The sequence below is a fragment of the Hydra vulgaris genome, chromosome 04 (genome assembly GCF_038396675.1).
Source record: "Hydra vulgaris chromosome 04, alternate assembly HydraT2T_AEP".
Taxonomy (NCBI): domain Eukaryota; kingdom Metazoa; phylum Cnidaria; class Hydrozoa; order Anthoathecata; family Hydridae; genus Hydra; species Hydra vulgaris.
Window position 1 is genome coordinate 4,925,001 of NC_088923.1, and position 24,189 is coordinate 4,949,189.

At 27.1% G+C, this 24,189-nt stretch overlaps 2 protein-coding genes and 1 long non-coding RNA gene across 6 annotated transcripts in view; all 3 read right to left on the reverse strand.

The window, feature by feature from the left end:
- Positions 1-1,164: 1,164 nt before the first annotated feature.
- Positions 1,165-6,798, reverse strand: LOC136079528 (uncharacterized). Its single transcript, XM_065795294.1, has 6 exons — positions 6,675-6,798; positions 4,295-5,303; positions 3,110-4,068; positions 2,765-2,964; positions 1,859-2,044; positions 1,165-1,738 (listed from the first exon to the last, which is right to left on the reverse strand). Exons 2-6 carry the CDS (start codon positions 5,301-5,303, stop codon positions 1,285-1,287), a joined length of 2,808 nt encoding a protein of 935 aa, XP_065651366.1. The 5' UTR covers positions 6,675-6,798; the 3' UTR covers positions 1,165-1,284.
- Positions 6,799-7,752: 954 nt separating this feature from the next.
- On the reverse strand, positions 7,753-9,171 carry LOC136078956 (uncharacterized). The gene is made up of 3 exons (XR_010637814.1): positions 8,815-9,171; positions 8,309-8,601; positions 7,753-8,171 (listed from the first exon to the last, which is right to left on the reverse strand). It is a non-coding gene; the product is annotated as an uncharacterized LOC136078956 (long non-coding RNA).
- Positions 9,172-13,753: 4,582 nt separating this feature from the next.
- The window catches only part of LOC105848876 (calcium-activated potassium channel subunit alpha-1), a 108,370-nt gene continuing 97,934 nt past the window's right edge, over positions 13,754-24,189 (reverse strand). For 3 of the 4 annotated variants that reach the window (XM_065795296.1, XM_065795298.1, XM_065795299.1), the window contains 7 exons: positions 23,794-23,880; positions 23,639-23,680; positions 20,156-20,309; positions 19,927-20,085; positions 19,502-19,635; positions 14,796-14,990; positions 13,754-14,396 (listed from right to left, as the gene is read on the reverse strand). In XM_065795296.1, coding sequence (XP_065651368.1) covers positions 14,142-14,396; positions 14,796-14,990; positions 19,502-19,635; positions 19,927-20,085; positions 20,156-20,309; positions 23,639-23,680; positions 23,794-23,880 — 1,026 coding nt within the window. In that variant the 3' untranslated portion in view covers positions 13,754-14,141. The remainder of the gene's footprint in view (positions 14,397-14,795; positions 14,991-19,501; positions 19,636-19,926; positions 20,086-20,155; positions 20,310-23,638; positions 23,681-23,793; positions 23,881-24,189) is intronic. The other variant, XM_065795297.1, reaches the window with a different exon arrangement.

A 24,189-nucleotide genomic window follows, 5' to 3' on the forward strand; every position in this document is an offset into this window, starting at 1 on the left:
TTATTAAAAATATAGGTTTTGTGAAATTGATTTTTGAAAAGTTCAATTTTTTCAAAGATTGTGTTAAACCATAAACTTTAAAAATGGCTGGTGATATAAGTAAGACCAGATGGACCAATAACCTCTGAGGATATTCGTAAGTTATAAAAAAACTTTTTATTGATTTCTTCACTTGTGAAGTTTTGGAAAGCGAGAAAAATGTTTATGCGCTAATGAGCATTTTGTTCCCTACCGTAACAAATATGTTCCTGCGGGTTTTCTTTGACTTGTCTAGTTTTAGAGATTTTTATTTATTTTTTAGCCGATCTACAAAGTCTAGATTTAGTTCAAATTATGTTTTCACAGTTGCATTATGATTAAAGATGGAGTAGAAATGAAGTTAAATCTATTTTTATTCGAACGTTTTTATTTAATATTCGAATATTTTTATTTAATAGAAAAGTAATTTAGTACCCCCTTCATTAAAAATGTTGAATAAATAATTTTCTGCATGATTTTCTAACCAAAGTTTTCTCATCTGACTTCCATAACTTTGCGCAAAACAGTCAGACAAAATATCGTCCAAAGTTCTGAATGTAGAAAAATAACTTAAACTTCAAGGTTTTAATGTTTTTTTTATTTTAAATCTTTTTTTATATCTTTCTAAATATTTAAAAATAAAAGTGTCTTCTGAAAACAAGTTAAACCGAGTTAATTTATGTCCACTTCTTTTTCGCCTATCACACTTTTAGTAAGTCTATGTATGCACCATGCACTGGGCGTATCTAAATTTAGGTCAAGCTATGTATTTAAACTTCACTGCGCCTATCCCTATTTAAGTCATATTATGCCTATGCACTCCTCTGCGCCATAGGTGCTGCAGAGTGTACATAAAAAGATCGTAAATAAATCGATTTACATACATTTAAAGCTCGATCTATAGATCGAGTGTACACAGATCGAGTGCTCCTACATGTAAACTCACATTTGATGTATGCACTACATTTGATGTATACACACTCTGCGGAGTGCGTATACATCAAATGTACATGTACACACACTAAATGCATATACACTCCATAGTATAGTGTATACATGTATATACATTCTATTCCGTATAATGTATATACTTATACACACTCGGTAATATGCATAAATCGACTGCAAAGAATAAAACCGAAGGAATTAACTTGATGTTTCATTAACTTAGTGTTTAATTCTCAAAAACAATTAACTTTTTTTTACTTCATAAAAGTGAAAGTAAAAGTCTGAACATCACAGTTCTTCTCATATAAATTTTTTTTGTTAAACTTCTTCGTCTGATTCTTCAAATTGTATTGGCGGGTGACTAGGGTGTAGAGGACAGCTTTTATTTTTCTTATTGTGGCCAGGTATTTTGCACACAGAACAAATTATCTCTTTTGTTTTTGGCATAACTGAATCTGTTAGTATAAATTGTTGTAAACGCATTAACCTAATTATGGTTTGGAACCTTGCTATATCTAAATTTGTCTCGTTAATCTCTGAAAACTTGATTTGTTTATTTAAATGCTCACTTGCGTTACAGTTAAACATTCCATAACCCCATCCAAATCTAGCGTAGAATACCATAAGCTTTCCAACATGACTTCTTAAGTAATGTAAGTATGGCATTCCTTCAGTACAATCAGATCCAGCATAGGTAATAAATTTTTGAAAATACTCTTCACACCTTTCATTAAAAGTACCTGACAAGTCAGGAGCTGTTGATCTAACATCGCTAAAATAGTAACATTTAGCTATACATTTAATAACATTATAACCTTATAGGCAATGACTAATATAAGACAATGAAAATTTCAAACATTGAATTAGAAAAGCATAAAACATAAAGAAATACTTTGCAAGACTGGCAAATCTTTTGTAGAGGTCGAGTATTTGTCGCAATTTCAAGGCACTTTGATCATGCCAATTTTCTCCGTCTGCAAGAAAACTATTTAAAAAAGTATCAATGTTTGATTCCAACAACTTACAATCATTTCCAATGATTTTTAAAGTTTCAGAACCATCATAGCTCTTCTTTTTGCTATAAATAAATGGCATAAAAATTAACTTTGAAATTCTATATTGGTCTTACATACACAGGGCCGTGGCTAGGCTACCCCAATTAAGGGGCCCTATTTCAAATTTTAAATGGCCCATATTTGAGCTTTTTGTTTATTTGAATAATACCTAATAATCAAAGGTTTTTTTAAAATTTTGGGATCCTAATGACAGGTTTTTAGGCCTCCCCCCCCAGCTACAACACTGTACTTACAAGGTTAAAGAAATAATACAAAGATAAATAAATCATGTCATTATTACATGATTTTTTTCCTACATAAAAATTGTAGCAATAACAAATATAAATAAGAAAAATAGAAGGAAAAGAAAGAGTTCCAAAACAAACGAAAAAACTAGATAAATAAAAGCTTTTTTATCAAAGTGGAACAGCAACTGTGAAATGATGAGATTTTATGGTTTGACATATATAATAAATATTATGTATGTGCATATCGTTGTGTGAGTTCGTATCATACAAATTGTATGTATGAATTTGAAAAACCTGACACAGAAATATTAACTCATAACATTTTTAATTGGCAGTATGACTAAAATTTTGATAAAACAACCTAGTTGTGCAATCTCAATTTTGTTGTTTTTGTTACAAAAAACAGACGATTCCATATAAAATTGATTAATAGATTTGAAATAATTACAACACAATGGCATATATTTCATATTATTATTTGTAGATTTTAATTACCTTTTAAAATATTGCTCGATTTGATAAGCCAAATAAGTACAACCAATATTTCGAAATGCCTTGCTAATTATGTTATCCATGTTCCTTTTATTTATGACATTATACATAAACTTGTACATATATCTGTGATGCGCCAATATAAGATGTAAACCACATGGTGGCATTAGGTCAATAACAAAACCTTTGAACAACATTGTGGTCTAAAAAGTTAAAATAATTAGGAATTTAATAATTGTATATACACATACACCTATAACTTATATCTTTTTTTAAAAAATTTTATTATTTCGTATTATTATACAATTTTTTTCTATAATTTTATATTATATTAATTACTATTTTTACCCATTGGCCATAATTTTCAAGCTGAGTTTTTTTAAACAATGCAGAATTGTGGTCAGGTGTTTCACCCAAGACAGACTCCACTTTTTCACCTAACTCTGTCATTACAGCAACACTACGCTTTTCTCCAGATTGCTTAATTTTTAAAGACCATTTGTCTTTCTTTAGTAAGCAATGGTAGCATCCATAAGTTGATGTACATGAACATAAACCAATTATGTTCTTTAAGAAACCTAAATCGGCCACAAAAAAACAAAGTACGTTAAAGTGCTCAACTGAATTATTTTCTGGAGTTACTAAATTAATACCATGTATGATAAGATCAGTAAGTTCTTCATAATGACACTTGACATGAGTATCAAGCATAACTTTAGATTCACTACCCCTCCACAGTGTTGTTATAAACTGTCCACTTGGAGAATTAATTAATTTTTTTAAATTTAGGAGTGAAAACGATGTCTGTTCTGTTGGAAATCTAGATGCAGCCCGGAAATTATCACCAGTGTCTTTTATAAAGAGAGTGCGTTTTGTTGAATCAATAGAATTATACAATTTTGAATCAATTTGCTTTAAATATGTAAACAAATCTGCTTGTTTTTCGATGCTAAGAAATTCCATTTCATGAAGTAACTTTTTACAGGAAATAATACATTGTAAAGTTTCTGCAAGATTTGTCCTAGCTCCCATACACTTACAAATACTTTCACTATCATTGTGAATTTTTAATATTTGACCTACTTCTGCGGTTAAACAGTATTCTCGTACATTCGTGTAAGTTGGCAAGTCGATTAAATTTTTTGACATAATCGCTCTTAGACTTTTATAACCACGTTGTGATAAATTACATTTTCCAAGTAACAGTTCAGCTGTTTGGGAACAATTTAGCTCAACACGTTTTTCAATTTTATCGATTGTCTCGGTGATTATGGAAGGATTTTTCGTGTACAGATGCTGAATATAACCTATAAAATGCCATATATATATATATATATATATATATATATATATATATATATATATATATATATATATATACATATATATATATATATATATATATATATATATATATATATATATATATATATATATATATATATATATATATATATATAATTAATCCATATAAAAACAAAGTTAGTCAAAAAGAATGCTAAAAGTCAAAATCTATAAATTTTAAAGTCTTACTTTTTACATCACCAAATGATATATACTCAACCAGTTCGTGTATAGCTTCATTTCGTGCATTAACTGATTTAGAGTTTAATAAACTACTAGTCTCTCCTGCATTTCGACTTCGAATAGATAAGGCACATCTTAAAGGAATGTGGTCTTCAAATTCTACTTTTTTGAACACTTTTTTAACTGAAATTTTTGTTTGTTTTGAAGATACCTCAACATTCATATGATTAGCAGATATTATTTTTAAAACTTCTGGTTTCATGAAACCAAAAAATTCGTAGCCAGACCACTTTTTTTTACTCTCAATCCCTAAGAAGTTTAACATTTGCTTGACACAAACAGTTGCTTTTACATTGGAAAAGCTTGCTAATGGTAATTCTATTGTAAATACTTTAAATATTGGAATTTGATTTTCACATACTACTCTACAGTGTATTTCAATTTCATCAAAATTGATAGTTTTTGCAATTCGTATTGATTCGTAGCCACAATGCAGATTAAATGAACCACTACCAAGTTTGCAGTGAAAGTTAATGTTGTCAACAGCTATACCATAATCAACAATCCCATGCCATTTTAAGTTTCTCGAAGGAAAACTAGAGCTTAAAGAATAGTCTTTATTTACTACTTTATCATTTTTATTAACTGTTTCACTTGCAGTATTATTAGTAGCATTCATCAAATTAACTACTTCTTTTCTATCAAACCCAAAAAAAGTATTGCCACTTTTGATTGAAACATTCACATTAGCTATTTTCAATATCTTTTTTGCTGCAGTTGTTGGGTTCATTGAGCAAGACATTCCTATCTTTTCCTCACCATTTTTTAAAATACATTCAAATATTGGTTGACTATTTCCAGATTCTAAAACATTACAATAACAATCAAATTGATTACGTTCAGTTATAATTATCCGGCGTGCACTATAGCCTTTATTGCATTTAAAAGATCCTGAATAAAATTGTTCAACTGCTACTCCAATATTTATTACACCATCCCATAATAACTTTTTCATCTAAACAATTAGTACTATATAAATATATATATATATATATATATATATATATATATATATATATATATATATATATATATATATATATATATAATATATTTATATATATAAATATTATTTATATATATATATATATATATATCATTTATATATCATTGTATATTTTATATATAATATATATATATATATATATACATATACATATAAATATATATATATATATATATATATATATAATATATACACATACATATATGTATGTGTATATATGATATATATATATATATATAATATATACACATACATATGCACTTAATGTACATGTATGTAATATATATATACATATACATTAAGCATATATATACCCAGTGGTAGACTGGTCCTGGGTGCTGGGGTGCGATTGCATCCTGGGCCCCACCTATCCTAAAAAATGGGGCCCCTTGATCAGCAGACACACATACTCATGATGACATACGTTAATGTTAACTTCAAACTTTCATGCATGCTGTTATGATTTTCACAAGAAAATTATAAACGAATAAAGCTATTGATCCTCAATTTGCCAAAGACCTATTATCACAAAAAAATAAAACAACTTTATCAGTTTTTATTATTATTATTATTATTATTACACACTGCAAGGAGAGAAACTCCTGGAACAGATTCAATAATATTAGATACATGAGTAAAAATTTCAAATTGTTTGAATACTATAATGTTATATATCATTAGAAAGAGGATTATTACAGTACTTTAAAGGTGAAAAAATTATCAAAATCAAACAATTGGTTCAAAACTTATGATGGTTTAAGTACCGATTTTTCTATATATGGATTTGTTGAAGAAACTGTGGTCAAAATGTTATTCTACACTTAAATTGTCATATCTTCAATTCTTATCGAAATACAAATATCTTGGTGTCAAAAGATAGGTGTAAGAGTGGGCTACAACTTTTTTAAAGACATAAACAATATAAATATACAAAAAAGTTGTTTTAAATTTATAGTAAACCACCAAAATATGAGGTGTATGTTAGCAATAGAGGTGGGTGTGGTGGTGATGGTTTGATACATCCTAGTATCAAAAACGACTTGGTTTTATATATATTTATATCTTTACTAAAATTAGTAAAATTAGTATATAATATAAAATTATTTTATACAAGATCTTACATATACAAGTGGTGTTTCTATTACGGAAGAGGCATATGCCTCCCCCCCCCCCACCCCCACCGATCTTAAAAAAAAATTTGCCATTACAGCTTTCCAAATTTGAATAATAAATTAAAAAAAAAATTTAGAAATAAATTTAAAAATTTGAATAATAAATTTAAAAATGAAATTAGAAATAAATTAAAAAACAAATTTATACCAGACAACCACCAAATATGGGAGATGAATGTAGAACTTATAGTAGATATGCTGATGATGTTTTTGTACTATAATATCAAAAAATGTTTCAATTCTTGAAATATCTGATGGAATATTTAAAGTACAACAACAAAGAAGTAAAAAACACATTCCACTAGATTAAAAAGATACATTAGTGGTGCATCCATGGTCATAAGAGAGTGGAGTACCATCCATACTTTTTATTTTAGTGACACTCTCTTATGACCATTTATGGTCATAAGAGAGTGTGATTAAAATAAAAAATAAAATCTTGTATTTATTTTGCAATTACAATCATGTTGAAAGGTTCAGATTATACTTTACCAACTTGCTTAAATGATGATGGCACTAAAAAATAAAAATATAAAATACTATAGCACAGCTTTATATGATAAAATAACCTTATATGAAAAACCTTATATGAAAAAATGAAATAATATTGCAAAACCTTTCAAAATAATTTGAAAATTAAAATCATATAGAAAAATAAAAATATAAAAACCTTACCCATTATAACCGGTGAAGATGATACTAAAAAAAGAAAAAATGCAATACACAACATAACTATGCAATTATTTCATAATTGAAACCATACTTAAAATTATTTGTAATTAACAATATATATATATATATATTTTTTTTAAATGTTGACATCTTTAATAGATTTTATTTGTATAAATAAAATCTATTAAAGATGTCGTTTTCAAGTATCTTAAGACTTTAATACTTGAAAACTAGAGTATCTATATTACCTCGAAATATTGTAAATATATATATATATATATATATATATATATATATATATATATATATATATATATATATATATATATATATATATATATATATATATATATATATATATATATATATAAGAATTCTCTTACCAATTTTTAAAGTAAGCTTTGCTAAAGATAAAGAAAATATATTAAAATTGTTGGAAATTGAATGGAATATTTTTTAACTTTAAAATACACTTGTTTCGAGTTATAATATCTTAATAATTCATACACTTTAAAATATTGAAACCTAAAAAACTTACATATCTGTTTGCCATATTCACCTAAATGCCAATTTTAAACTAGAACATTTATTTGAAGTTTATATTTGTAATGATGTATCAATTAGTTATATGTTGAAAAATATATAAGTCTACAAAACTTACATATCTGCTGGCCGTACTCACCTAAATCCCAATTTGAAATCAAATAATTTTAAATGATATATTAACTAAAGCAACTTAAACTTAACTTACTGATTAATTGTTCTAATTAGTCTACAGAAAAAAAAGAGTGATTTAATAAAACTTAAGTATTAAGTATACAAAAATAAAACAAGAAATAATATTGCTTGACAACAATCAACATAGGCATAATAAAGAACTGTATTTGAAATCTAATAGTAAATAACTAAATACTAAAATATTGAATCATATAATAGGAATATAACCGACAGATCATCCCTAAAGCAACTTCATCTAAACAAAAATTAAATAAACTTTATTTTTACAAAGTAATATAAAAATTTGCATATAAAAAATATATATATAGAACATATATTATAGTAGTATCTATATAATAACTACTGAGCTAGTGAATACAGAAAGTAACTAACTGATGTTGTCGGCTGACACCATTTCACTACAACTTTGAGCATCTAAAACAGCAAAAGAAATATTTAAGTTATACATAAAGCTAGTAGATAGTGGCCAAGTAATAATTTAAATACAGTTAAATAAATTTATATTGAAATAACTGATTTATAAAGAGATTCCTTGTTAAATAAAGACAATGTTCAAACTTCAAATTAGATATGATTCATAACTAATTTAATTCATATCTAATTTATATTATGAATATGATACGAAATGCTATGTGAAACCTTTATTTTCTTTCTGCATTTTATTTCTAAATGAAATATAAAATCAAAGTCTTATTTTATTATTTACTGAAAATTGTTTTAATAAAACAATTTCTTTTAAACCTACAAATTGTTTAATTATATTTTTACTGTAAAATATCTAGGTTTATAATATCAATTTATGACATAATTCAAATATTGCTAATATGAATGCTATATATATATATAAAAAAATATATTTATATAAATAATCAATGTACCCCTCTGTCTCCCGCGATAAATCGGCAAAAATGTAAATTAGGTAACAAAAGTGCAGCAAGAAATAGGGTGACTGCTACAAAATGTTTTTCAACGAAATTTGGTAGGTGCATAGATAAATGAATAACTTAAACAAAAAATCGGATAGAAAAAAAAAGACTATATCATGGACATTAATTTCACCACAGAAGTACGACCAAAATTTTGACATCAATAAACTCGTTAATATATCAAGTAAGTATAATTAAAACCAAATCGAACTAATGCTTCAACTATTCTTCTTTCTAAAAATAAACTATGTTGATAACGAACACTTAAAAGTTATTCCAAAAAGCCTTCCTCAAGCACGCTAACTTTGAAGAGACTACGAAAATGTGGCACAAAATTTAAGCACAAAATTCGGTTCCGTAAACGCGATACCTATTAATAATATATAAAAAAACAATAATATATGAATAAATACAAATAATTATTTAATATTCTATATTGTGTATATAATAATATATAAATATGTATTATAAATATACTTATATTACCAGTATATTTAATACACATTTAATATAATTACAAATTTAATATATGAAGAGGGTATATGGTACTCATTTTAAATTTCCCGTTGTTTATTTAAATAATACATTACTTCGTAATTTTGCAGAACAAGAAAGTTATGATGCATTCGGCTAAAATTGACGTTTTTTAAAGAAAGAAGGCTATATTTTCCAAAAGTAAATTCTGCATAAAAAGACTAAAAAAAACTAAAAATTTTTGTTTTTCCTAATAGAAAAGGTGTGAAATTTCCTAATTTTCAAAAAAAAAAATCAAAATATATTGAACCTTTGTGTGTATTTTTAAATGCCCCCGAACGTCGATAATCTGCCCCCGAACGTCGATCATCTTAAAAATGATTTTAATTTGCAGGTTTTGGTCTAAACATCAAAAAAAAATTGAAAAAAAACGAACAATATTTTGACTGTGTAACGCGCAAGTTTTATTTACAAATTAAAGTGAATTCAATATGTATATATCATTTTAAATAGGTTACATTGAATTTTTTCACTATTCGGTAATTTCCAGATCCATGGATATTAGGAAAACATATATGCGAAAGATCGCCGCGAGAAAAGCCAGCCCAATAACGACAACATTATTCTATACAAAGAAGAATAAAATTATAGATGAGGAACAACGGAGGAACAAAGATGAAACTTTGTGGTACCCAAGAAGTTATCAGTAATGTTCTTTATCAAAAATAGACTAGAATTAAGATTAACTTGGATTATTTGTATGCAATTTTTTAACATAATAAAGTTTTTATCTAATTAACTAGTGTTATTACAAGTGCGAATGTTCGAACATTAGAATGTTCGAACAATTAGAACATTAGAACATTAGAATGTTCAAACATTAGAACATTAGAATGTTAGAGCATTAGAACATCAGAATGTTCGAACATTAGAACATTAGAATGTTCGAACATTAGAACATTAGAATGTTTGAACAATTAGAACATTAGAATACTCAAACATTAGAACATCAGAATGTTCGAACATTAGAACATTAGAATGTTCGAACAATTAGAACATTAGAACATTAGAATGTTAGAACATTAGAACATCAGAATGTTTGAACATTAAAACATCAGAATGTTCGAACATTAGAACAACAGAATGTACGAACAATTAGAACATTAGAACATTAGAATGTTAGAACATTAGATCATTAGAACATAAGTATGTCAGAACTTACATTAGCTTAAATAAATAGCTTTTCTAATTAGCAAGTTTCATGGGTTCCACAAGATTTTTTGATGTTTTAAGTATGACACTTGAAGACAAACTTCAAACTTAAGTATGTTTATCCTTATGTTTAATAAGAATGTTCGAAAAAAAAAATTCACTGTGATTGGAACCTGAGAACTAAAATACCCCAAAAAGGTTGACCTCACACTCATTCCAAATGTGAGGGTAACAAGCTAATAAAAAGCGTTTTTTTCCGATATTAAATATAATTTCATCAACGGATTTAAAATTTCATCTAACAAACCTTTTGCTTTAAAAAGTTACGATCATGTAAAACTTACAACTCTCTCATTTTAAGTATGGTAAAACTTTACATAATTATTTGGTGGAAACTTTACATGATTATTACTTTGGAATACTAAAAGATTATTTGATGAAATTTAAAATCCGCCAATGAATTTAAATTTTGTGAAAGATAGCGAAAGTTTATTAACTCGTTGACATTTAGGGTAGGGGTACGAATTTTTATGGGTATTGTTGTTCCCAGGTTCAAAACACAGAAAATTTTTGCAAATAGCAAATTCGTACAAATAGCTATGCTATAGTCTTTAAATTTATCAGCATCAATCACGAAACCAGATAATAGTGTAGTCATATAGATAATAGGGGTCATCCATAAAGGACGTCACGCTAAGTTTAACTAAAGGCAAGAAGTCAGAGAATTTTGGCTCTCGTGCGCAGAGATTTTTATGTATTATAGCGCCTTATGTTCAATAAAAAATCTCCGCGGAAGGGTTGCCAATAAACTTCTACTTCTGGTTAGTATTTAAATTCTAAATGACGTCCTTAATGGATGATCCCTAGCATAACATACATTTTTTTAGTCAAACGCACATCAACATCAATAATTGCTTCTCTTTCTTCTGCATTTTTAAAGAAACGTCAGGTAATATTGCCATTATTTAATTATATAGAACCACTAGACCTGGTAATAATTATCAGGTTAACTAGGTTTCTGAACCTAGATTAAATTAAACTATTTTTAGATTTGACTTTTTCTTTATCTGCATTTGAATTTAATGCCCATTTCTTCACTTTAGCTTTGTAGCTAACTTTAAGCAAACACTCCATGCTACAAAACCATGCATGAAGTGTTGAAAGCTGTACTTCAACCCGATGCAATTAATGACAAAATGCGAACGACATAAAGTTATTTTATTTGACTTGGCGTTGAATCACAAGTTGAACAGCAATGACTATAACTGTGAGCTGTAGATAATGAGGCGGCTATCTTTCCATCAAACATAGCAAAATCAACACTGTGAAGAACAATTAAGTTTTTGTACTCAGACAAAGCAGCTGTAGATAAGCTTCCAATAGCATTGCGAAGAAATTGTTGCTCTGGATTAATTACATTGGTTGGCTTTTTTACATACCTAAACCGTCCAATTCACCAATACAATGTTGGTGATGGATGTGGACTTCTCCAAATAATCTTCTTCATTTCACCAGAAAATCCTCTCAACTAACGTGGTACAAAGCAGGTAAGAAACAAGTTTGCTTCTTGAACAAAGCTTCTGTTTTCGAACTCATTAGTCACTTATGTATAAATATTTTGCCCAGCCGACCCCAAAATATACAGTTTTATGCACAGAGTTAACATTTTAAAAGCTAACATCATATTATGCACTCAAAAGCTTCACGACAGTATAGTCCAGCAATACTTGGAATTGGACTGCTACAGAGTAATCTGTTGCTATTCATGATTTACGGCTCGAAAAACACCTCTATTTTACCTCACCTACATCTGATATTGAGATTTCGTCATCTCAGTATCTAACAAAAGAGCCAACGCCTCTTTAGATGTGTTATCAAAATGACCTAATTCAGCATCTTTATTATCAGCTTTCTCGCTTTATATTCTTCCTAAACTTTTTGTACGTTTACTTCGAGTCCACTCTTACTTTATGCAGAAAGAAATTTACTGTATTGAATCTCAAACTTCACTCCGTGAAACTTTAGAATTTATTCTTTAATAAATATATATATACAAGTATACTATTTTCTTTTTAATTTATTGAAAGACATTTGAGTTTAATAAATTGATAAATTTTGTTTCTTGCGACTTTCATTAAATCTAAAAAATAAAAGCAGTAATTTAAAATCTAATAATATGAGGCTTCCTTAAGCCTCCACTTCAACCATAATTTGTCTATTTATTTACATTTTAAGTGTGTAAAACGGTTCAAAATTGTTATGTAATACCTATATAATGATTTAAAACAATTATGACACCCAAAGTCTGACATTTAAAATTCAAAGTCTGATTGTTATACTTTTGTCCAGTCACTTTTCAACTGTGCCACGGTTAAAAAGAAATGATTCAACTTCTTGAATAACTTTCCCAGATACACCATATGAAGCAAGCTTGTGGAGAAGTCCAGATATTATAAAAAACCGTTATGTCAAGAGCAATAGCTCTTGTCTCATAATTTCCATTAAATGCATGATAACACCTTTCTGATAAAACCAACATAACAAGAAGATCAAAACCCGTATTGACGGTTAGAGAGTAAGTTGTTAGACTTAAGATGAGGTATAAAAGTTTGTTAGTAAACGATTCAAAGATTTTAAAATGATTGAAAGAGGACTGGTTACGAAGGGTTGGATGTTAAGAGAAGTTGCAGCAATCTCCAGAGTGCAGAAAAATTTTAAGATTCAAATTCATTTGAGCATTCAAATTTATTTAAGATTCAAATTCATTAAAACACTTGTTAAATAGTTTAAAAAGTAACAAAGAGAGCCTTGTAAGCCTAGTAAGAGCGTGATAAGCTGTCCCACCCTCACAGCCTGTTAAGGAGTTTAAGAGAGAAATAACTTTAGCAATGGACATCATAATAATTTTGGATATTTAACAAATGATTAACCTGTTTCCTTGGACGTCAGAAAATACGTGGTTATTAAGATTGTAGAGATGAGTTAAATGTTTTGCAAATAGTTCTGCCTGTTCCTTGAGAGAGTAAGATAAGACCATATATCAGAAATAAAATGACTTGCTGTTCTTAATTTCATGGTTAAATCTATTTTAAAAGACAAGACCAACATTAAAAACTTGGTAAAAAGAAGTCTCTTAAACCTATCTTCTAAGATAAAATGCGAGAGTAATCTGAGAGTAATGGACCTTAGCGTCAACAACAACACCTTTTTGTATCGATTGTAGCTAATTTAATTTATTAAACGTAATTACAAAAAACTTGCTCGAGTATTAAATAATCAAATTATTTCATTCATTATATTCAATTTGTTATGCTTTATAAAAGTATGACAAAGCATAAAAAGTCATTAAAAAATCATAGCTCGATAGCATTTTTTTTTCTTTTTTTGTCAACTGTAAAATTTAAAACTTCATTTGAACGAAAACATTTTTCTATAAAAAGAATAGTTTTAAAACAATATATTTAACTCTCCTCAATATATCTCACTCAAAAAGTTTTGAAAAAATTTTAAAATAAGGACTTTTTCTACAAGTTAAAGTTTGTGTAAGGTTCTGCATATATATTGTGTAACATTTAGATATTGATAAATTAAAGTTATTCGATATTAACCACAGAACCTGCTTTAGAAAAATTGTTAACTACTTTTTTTTTAACGATATGAAATTGCGTTATCACAAACACTAGATCGGTTGGCGCAAGTACAAAGTTAAACTCAGGAAAAGTAATAACATATCTTTTTGAACTTTTCGTCGCCAATTGATTCTTATCACGTTGTCGAAATAAACCCAAACATATCATGTTATAAGTGCGCAAAGCAAACAAAAATAAATCGCCAAACACTCCACATTGCTAAAAAAGCAGTTTCAACTAATTATACTAATTTATTGACATAATAAAGAATAATATTTGATTTGATTTAATTTTAATTTTTTTATAATTTGTCATTCAAAATAGTAAATAACTAATTTTTTTACATATTTATAAATGATAAATGGACACAACCATAAATAATTATTTTAACATGCATATAAAAAATCATTGGATACAATTTTAAATAACAAATTAACGCACATAAATGACATTTTAATATTCTAACAACTTTTAAATCAAAATCAAACATCTTTTAAACATCTTTAATGGTTTTAAACTTTATATGAAGATATGTAAAAAAAAAAAATAGAAAAATTAAAAAAATAGCTAAAATAAACAAAAAAATAAAAGGTATATATGAAACTAAATTGTGTTTACCCCAAATTCAGAGAGCGGACCATCAATTAAATTAAATTGGGCTATTCGGGATCTGTTTCTTGAAGCCGCAATGTCTAACGTTTCAAATGATCCCGAAGATGATTTTTCTTCTGCAAGTAGTGAATCTAATTCTGAGCTAACAACTCCTGTTACAAGATTTTGTAGAAAAGTCAAAACACAGCCATCGAAGTACGTCTAAATAATTTAACAAAGTTGTTATATTAAGTCTTTTATAGAGTTTTTGAAATAACATTTAAAATCCAATTTAAAAGTAGAGTAAGTTAGTGTGTTTCCGGTCACTATTTTAAATCGGTCAACTTTACTTAAATTTTATTTAAACAAAAAGTTTTAAGAAATATCTTAATGTAAAAGCAGAGTAGAACTACATATATTAGAACGTGTAAAAAAATATTTTTGTTGTATATTTTTGTGAGGGTAAAAGAGTTTTTTGGGGTATCAATATGGAAAAACCATATTTACTAGTTTAAAACTTCTTTTAAATAATAAACTAGTTGAAAATCTTTTAAAAATTAAGGTTTAATATTTATTCTGAATCTAATGGTAATACTTTTATTTTATGTTGTAAAATAAGAAAGTTATTTGATAAAAATTAGAAAAGGTAATATTCTAAGCCGGTTAATAATTAATAATACATAAACTTTTCACATAAACTTTTAGTTCAATACTGTGTTTACAAGAACAGAAATATATATATATTAAAAGTATATGCATATAACCTATCAACAATGGTGAATGTTCAGTCAACAGAATTTAATGTTTTCAAAGCAGAGCAAGAAAAACTAATCAAAACTTTAAACATGACTATCGAGGGACTAAAAAATTCCAACTTACTATTATCAGAAAGAATAAAAGTGCTTGAAAATGTCGAACCTGTTAAACCCTTAGTATCATGGGCAAGCGTTGTAAATGGAAAAAATACAACTAAAAAATTAGTAGAGCAACTACACTTAATAAATGTCCTTACAGCTGAAAAAAAGGAAAGAGAGAAACGTGAAAATAATGTAATAATATTTGGCATTAATCTATCAAAAGTATTAGATAAACCAAGTGCGATAAAGGAGGATAAAAATTCAATTCAAGAAGTTTTTAACTCTATTAATATAAATGTTGACGTTAAACAAATTATTAAGCTCAAATCGAAAATAGAAAATAAACCACTTTTTGTTGTTGTTTTAAAAAATAAGATCGATCGCAATTGAATTTTGAAAGCAGCAAAATTATTAATAAGTTCGAGCGACTTTAAAAATGTTTTTGTTAACCCTAACTTAACCGAGGCAGAAAGATATAAAGCTAAGTTGTTAAAAGATAAATGTAAAAAACAAAAACTTATTAAATTCAAAATCTCTGCTATATTATTATGGTATTCGAAATGACAGAATTGTTAAAATCGTAATATAGCAATTACTTTTTAACAACAGGAATCTAAGTCACGGAAGTCTTTGTGTATCGGAACTTGTATATTCGTCATGTGAACCATTTATATCGAAATCGAATAAACAAAACAAAATAATTTTTACAACACAATGTCGTAATAAATCAATCGATTCTAAATTAATGAGTTGTATTAGTAATGACGAAATTTCTTCAAATCCATGTTTAAAAATTCTGTACATCTTCTAAATGTAATTCTTGCAAATAAGTTGGGCGAATTTTGCGAAAGTTGGGCGAATATAATTCTAAATGCAAGTCTTGCAAATAAGTTGGGCGAATTTTATGTATTTACGGAGGCAAATAAACCTGCCGTTATTTGCGTTTGTGAAACATTTTCAATAGTAAAATATTTGACTTTATTGTTTGTCTGAAAGATTACACTATTTATCGTAAGGATCGCATCAAATTGGCGGTGGAGTAGCTATTTATTGTAGAAATGACATTACATCGGAACAAGTACAAATAACTCAAACTGACACGGATAATAACCTCCGTTTAATTTTATGCTACAGCCTACCTTCTTACACCCCAGTCGATGTGACCTATATTGAACTTATGAATTCATTTATATATAATCTATGCCACTCTGTATCTCAATTTATTATTGTCGGCGATTTAAATTTTCCTAAAATGGACTGGATTAATAACGTATCACCAAATAAAAAGTGCCATAGTCTTTTTTTAAGTTTAGTCAACGGTCTCGGATTGCAACAATTTGTACAGGAATCTACTGGTGAAAAATATATTCTTGACCTTGTACTTTCAAATAATGTCTCCTTTCTTAGTCTTATTTCAGTTAAATGTCCTTTCAGCACAAATGACCATAATACAGTCCACTTTTTTATTAATATAAATGATTTCAATCAGTCAAAAAAAAAATACAGAATTTTTCTATGACTTCGTTAATGCTGACATTGATGGTTTTCAATCTTATTTATCAAATATAAATTGGGACTTCGAGTTTTCCTTTGTTTTCACAGTTGAGGATTATTGGAACGTTTTTTTCAATCTTTTTTGCAATGGTATTTACCAGTTTGTTCCAATTAGAAAGATTCATCTAAACAATAAAAGAAATCGCTACTCAAGGTTTATCAGGAAAATGTTATATCGTAAAGCATTCTTATGGAAGAGATGGTCAAATACTAAAGACATTACACTCAAAAAGGGATTTAACAAATACGCTAGTAAATGTAAAGAAACAATACACACTTACCAAATAAGAGTCGAGCTTAAACTAGTGAATGAAAGCAATATCAGCAAATTTTTTGATTATGTTAATCAAAAACTCAATAACTCTAAAAACAGTTATCCTCTTAAAGACAAAAACAATAATGAGAAAATAGCTAGTAGTAACGAAGAAATCGCTGATGTGTTTAACAAACACTTTGGCAGTGTCTTTTTAAATGATAACAATTATTCTCCATTTACTAAACTATGTTAATGATTCAATAGGTATTGAAACAGTAAACTTTCCACCAGATGTAGTGTATAAATCTTTAACTGAAATTAAAGCAAGCACATCGTATGGTCCTGATGGCATACCTAACATACTATTGAAAAAGTCAGCTCATTTATTGTATATTCCGCTTTCCTTTATATTTGATGCCAGTTTTAAGTCTAGTTCTTTACCTAATCAATGGCGCCATGCTTTTGTCTCTCCAATTTTAAAAAAAGGAGCTAAGACGGATCCAAATAATTGTAGACCCATCTCATTGACATGCACTTGTTGTCGCGTCATGGAAAGAATGATCAATGTGCATGTTATAGAGTACCTAATTCAACGTAGCCTAGTAACTCATGATTAAGAGTTTCCTGAACAATCACTCCACCTGACCAAATCTCTTAGAATCTGCAAACAATTGGAATACCGCACTTGATAACCACCAAATAACGGATGTTGTATATATTGATTTCCAAAAAGCGTTTGACTGTCTCGCATTCCAAATTATTAGTTAAACTTGCATCGTATAACATAAGAGGTAATCTTCTAAATTAGATTTCTGCATTTCTTACCAATAGATATCAACAAGTTAAGGTCGGTAGTTCTCTATCAAACTCAATACATATTGTTAGTGGAGTTCCATAGGGTAGTGTGTTAGGTCCTACATTGTTTCATTACCTATATACAACCAATTTTAGAATATTGTTTTGCAGTTTGGTCGCCACACCAAATTGGATTGATTAAATCAGTTGAAAGTGTCCAACGAAAATTTACTAAGAAGATTAGGAGCTTAAGAAATTTATCCTATCATAATAGACTACATTTGCTTGGTTTAAAATCGCTTGAAGTTCGGCGCCTTAAAATTGACTTAGTAACGTGTTTTAAAATTTTTCGTAAACTTATTTGCACAGAACAATTTTTGTTTTTTGAGATTGACAACAATAACCACACCCGGGGTCATATTTATAAAGTACGCAAACAATTTTGTCGCTTGGATTCAAGAAAATATAGTTTTTCTTTCCGAGTTGCTGACCTGTAGAACAATATGACCTCGGATGCTGTGGATGCAAAAAACATATTATCATTTAAAAATAAGATTAACTCTTTTGACTTAAACAAATATTTATTCTAAAAGGAACAACTATTTTTTCTTTATAATTTTGTTTCTTTATGATATTTATAATTTTATAACTTTGTGATTGGTTTTGTAGTGGTGCATTTTTTTGAATTTATTTATGGGCACGCTGTTAGTGTCCATCTTTGTATGGGCTTTCGTGTTCATTAGAACATATATTTTATGTTTCTAATAAATATCTATCCATCTAAGTAAAAATAAAATCTGAGAATAAATAAAAACAAAAAAAAATCTGAGAAAAATTAACTAAAAAAAAAAGTTAAAAATATTCAGGGTCAATTGTTAAAAGATTTTTTGTAACAAACTCTTTATTCAAAAGTTTAAAAATTAAAAAAAATAAAAATTCTTGGAGCCCAATATGGTTTAAAATAAAAAAATACATTGAAACAAAATTTAAAAGCATTGGAAAAAAAAAAATTGTGAAAGGCATTGTGATTTTTTAAGCGGATGTCACCATTTTTGAAATTTATTATTAAACTGTTGAGTATAGGAAATTCAGCAATTTGATAAACATAAACGAATTAATTTATACATAAAGGAGTGTTTTAATTTTTTATTTAAATCCATATTAAATAGTAGAAAAAACATTGTTTATCAAACAATAAACTTACCCAAGTTATAAATTTATTTTTTGCACTTCTAAAAGTAATTAATATAAAAAAGGCAATAAAAGCATACTGCGCTAACTAATGAATCCAAAATAGAAACAGTAAATACAGAACCACAAGCATATGATTGAGCCAGATAAAAATGTTCATCATCATAAATATTCATGTCATCTTGATCCAAAAACATGGCGTTGGCACTGTGAACTAAAAACAGAAAAATTAAAACATAGGATTGGCACTGTGAACTAAAAACAGAAAAATTAAATTTTTTTTTTGTAAAATATAAAAACAAATAAAAAAAAAAAAAAAAGAATAAATTAAGTAATCATATCAAAAAAAAAACAAAAAAAAAACAACACAAATATATATATATATATATATATATATATATATATATATATATATATATATATATATATATATATATATATATATATATATATACACATATATATATATATTTCTGAGTTCAGAAATGAATTAAAAAAAAATTACTCAGTTCAGAAATTGTCTTTATTTTTACTTTATCATTTTCAATAAAAACGTTTTCTTTCTTAATAAACATAGTACTTTTTTGAAAAAAATTTGTTTCAATTTTTAGATTTGCGATTGATGAAGAGGCCAAAGGTTTCGTCAAGTTATCAAACTTCATTGCTAAAAAAAACAAACATGAATTTTGTATAAAAATTGGAATCTTTAAAATGGGAAAATAAAAAAAAAAAACCTTTTAGACTCAGAGTCAGTGAAATAATTTCTTTATCTGAAAGCGCCTGGTGTTCAATATTTTCTGATTTGTTGATGCCAGGTGATAATAAAATGCACATGTCAGCAGTTTGAATACTAATAGAACGAAGATCTTGTCGATTAAAAGGTGATCCCTAAATAAAAAACAAAATATAATATACTTTATTATGATATTATACATCATACACAAAGTATAACAACATAAACAAAACAATTTTAGGAGTTCACTAGTCTATTAGAGACTCCAAATTTGCCATATTCATACTAAAAGATAAATTTTCTAAAAAAATTTAAAAAATAGTTATAGATTCTTTAGATATTGGAATTTAAACTTTGACAAACTTTTAAGAAATATTGACCAAATGTTAAACTTATTCATCTATTGAAAAGTATACAGATCAAGCTATATACTTTTCAATAGTTGTTCCACCTAATTGTTGTTTATTAGTTAGTTTGAGTGTAGAGAGTTAGAACTGAAAATAATGTAATAGGTATAGAAAAAATTTCAACTTGTCTAAATACCATACTTCAAAAGTACCCAAAAGTTGTTTCATTTTCAAATTAAGCCGCAATTATCCCATAATTTTTTTAAATTATCATAAACCTTTATCTAGTATAGTACCTAAAAATCAAAACACACTTATGATAAATTAAGGGGTAATGATCAAAAAAGAAACACACCATTTGATCAATAATTCTAAAATATTTGTCAAAATTTGACAAATATTTTAGAGTTATTGATCAAATGGTGTCAAACACATTTTCAAACCTAAAACTAGATGTCTATTCTATGGTGATTTCATATTATTATTATATATTAGCTAGTTAGGATAAAAAATTATGTCAGAAATGTTAGAAATATTTAAATGTATAAATAAGTTTAAATAACTTCAGGCAATGAAAGCATTTTAAATTCAAAAAAATCCATTCTCTGTAAGTATCACTTAACCTGTCTCTACACAGCGGCCATATATAATAAGGTTCATGTTGTAAAGTTTAGGAAAGTGAGAGAGTTACAAATAAAATGTTTGATATGATTTTTTTATAATGAGAATTTTAGTTTATTTAATAATAATTATTTAGTAGTTTGTTGTTCTTAGCATTGAGTTTTTAGTAAACTGAGTTTGTTTAAAGCATATCTAACTTTATAACTAACAACATTCCTAAACTTTATTGCACTTGAATTCGATGTGATATTTCCAACTTAGATTTTCAGCGACACAGTTACCCAAAAAGTTTGCACTAATTTCATTTTTAAAAGAGATGTACATCGCGAGGTAGAAGTCTTATTTTGGAAAATCTATGAAAAAGTGTCCATCTTGTTTTTCAAGCTTTAGTGAAAATCTATAAAGTTTAAATCAATTAGAAATTTTGAAAAAATTTTTTAATGCAACTAGTAAGTTACAATCAAGGCCGGTACAATGATAGGAAGATGGGGGAGGGGGTGTGTGACACCCCCCAACCAATGATTTTTTCGTTCATTTAGTTGGCAAATTTGACCCTTTCGGACAAGTCAGTTGGCAAATGTTTTTTTTTAATTTGGCAAAAGTTATAACGGCACAACCCCCCCCCCCCCCACTGTGACACCTACTCAAGCTAGCCCTGGTTACAATGCTATAATTATAATCAATGCTATAGTCAAAATGTTTTTAGTTGTTTAAGCATTTTTTAAATAACAATAAAACATTTCCTATACTTCCGTAACATTCAAACATGTAAACATATTTTAAGAGAAATAATGATCAATTCAATCAAAAGCATTTGCCAAATTTAAAAAATTTGAATTTTTAAAAAGTTCAGCAGTATTCGATTTGGATCATCTTGGTTTCAATTGAGTTATTTTTGAGATGATTGAAAATTAAATTAAACAAATTTCTTTATAAAATCTTTAGAAAAGACAAAAATTAGATTAGGCAATAATTTGTAACATTTGTTGCATCACCTATTTTGAAAAATGGTGTCAATTTAGCAACTTTCAGATAATCTGGAAAAATTTCTTGTTTTGTTGAACAATTTCAAGTTTTGAACAGCACATTTTTTAAGTATTTGTTTGAGCTAATGACAATGTTATAATTAATATGATCATGACCAACTGAATTGTAGACTTGAGTGTTTGTTTGAGCCAATGACAATGTTATAAATAATACAATCAATATATTAAATTAATCAACATTAAACTAATATTTTACTTATTACTTAATCGTGACCAACTGAATTGTAGACTTAAGTGTTTGTTTCAGCCATTAAGAATGTTATAATTAATACAATCGTGACTAACTGAATTGTAGACTTGAGCAGTTTAAAATATTATTTAAATTTTTCAAAGGATATTTTATGAAAAATTATTAACAAAGTTAACTGATAATCATCAGTTTTGTTAGTCACAAGAGAAATTTTCTTTAACTAAATTTAGACCAACTGATAAAACTTATTTTTTATATTTTTGGCAGTTCTCACATTTTTATATTCTACCAATAAGATGATCTTGGAGATACCGAGTATCTTAGATGATCTTAAAAAATGCATGACATCTCTGATGTCCATACATTCTTATAGAATTTTTAAGTGCATTTTGAATTAAGGTTGTTAACCTTAGATAAATTAAGGGTAGTACAAGTTTTGAACATTTTTTTTGTCTTTCAAATTTTTATGCATAATTTAAAAAAAATTATTTCTCAGTTTTTAAGGTATTTGATATATAATTATTGCTTAATTCTAGAGGATTATCTGAAATCTTTTTTCAGAGAGAAAATTTGATAGGGAAAATTAAATAATTACAAAACTTTGATAATTTTAAACATAAATCAAAGTTTTATACAAGATTGCAATCATCAGATATCACAAATTGTTAAAAACATACAGTAACAAAAAGTACTACTAAGTGTCCAAAATAATAAAATTGCTTATCAGGAACACTTTTTGACTAAGATTCCAGAAAAAGCTATTGTTTTTTTAAAACTAAAACATAAATTCTCACAATAAAAAAAATCTTCTCAAACATTTCTAATAATCAACAACAAAAAAAAATCTCAAACGTTCCTAATCTAATAAATTTTTTTTATGTGCAATTCTCTCAACCTTAAATTTTGAAACATGAATCTTGTTAAACATAGATGCTGCATGAAGAGACAGCTTAAGTGTGGTACCCCTAGAGGCATAGGATGGACATAAACCTCAAACAACTTGATTTTAAATCAAGTGTACCAGTAGTCTAATTCTGCATTAATTTAGAAAGCTTTTGAATGGCATAATTAAAAACAAAAATACTATCAAAAAAATATATAAATACTATTTTATAAAAATATTTTTCATTCAAAAAAATCTTTAATTATAGCAACTTAAAATATTAGGCAAAAAAAAAAGTAACACCAAAAAAGTAAAATTACATAATGTAATAAAATGTAATAAAAACATATTCTCGCATTTTTTAAATAAACCTTTAAATGTCAATAAAATAACTTACAGGAACATTATAAACATCTGGAAAGTTTGCTAATCTTCCCCACTAATAATATTTATTCAAATTGATGCAAAAAAAAAAAAAAAATATGCATTTATAATAAAAAAAATATAACTTAACTAAAATCATAAAAACACAAGTAAAAAAAAAAGACAAACCTCTTTCTGCAGAAAATCACCATCACCTAATATCACTATTTTTTTCAACATTGATGGTAAAGTATTACTAGTGCGCAAAGGTAACACCTATAATATATACAAAGATAACACCTAAAATTTATACGAAGTTAACATCTAAAATATATACAAAGGTAACACCAGGGATGTGGAGTCATAAAAAAAAGTACCAACTCCGACTCCTACTCCAATCGTTGAAATTTTCAGAGTATGACTCTGACTCCAAAGCTAAACGAATATATATTCTTTAAAAAATATTACTCGAAAATTAAAAATTTTTTTTTTTGCCAAGTATATGAAAAATTCTTTAAAGGTTAAATATTTTGTACATGCACATGCAATATCCAGAAGTTTTACTATTGGAGTCGGAGTCGCGAT

Excerpts from the sequence above, each read along its gene's own strand:
- LOC136079528 (XM_065795294.1), bottom strand. The coding sequence starts at position 5,303 with ATGAAAAAGTTATTATGGGATGGTGTAATAAATATTGGAGTAGCAGTT. Across the intron at positions 2,965-3,109 it reads TTGAAAATTATGGCCAATGG|ACCACAATGTTGTTCAAAGG; the intron begins GTAAAAATAGTA and ends TTAACTTTTTAG. Across the intron at positions 1,739-1,858 it reads AGATTTGCCAGTCTTGCAAA|CGATGTTAGATCAACAGCTC; the intron begins GTATTTCTTTAT and ends TTACTATTTTAG.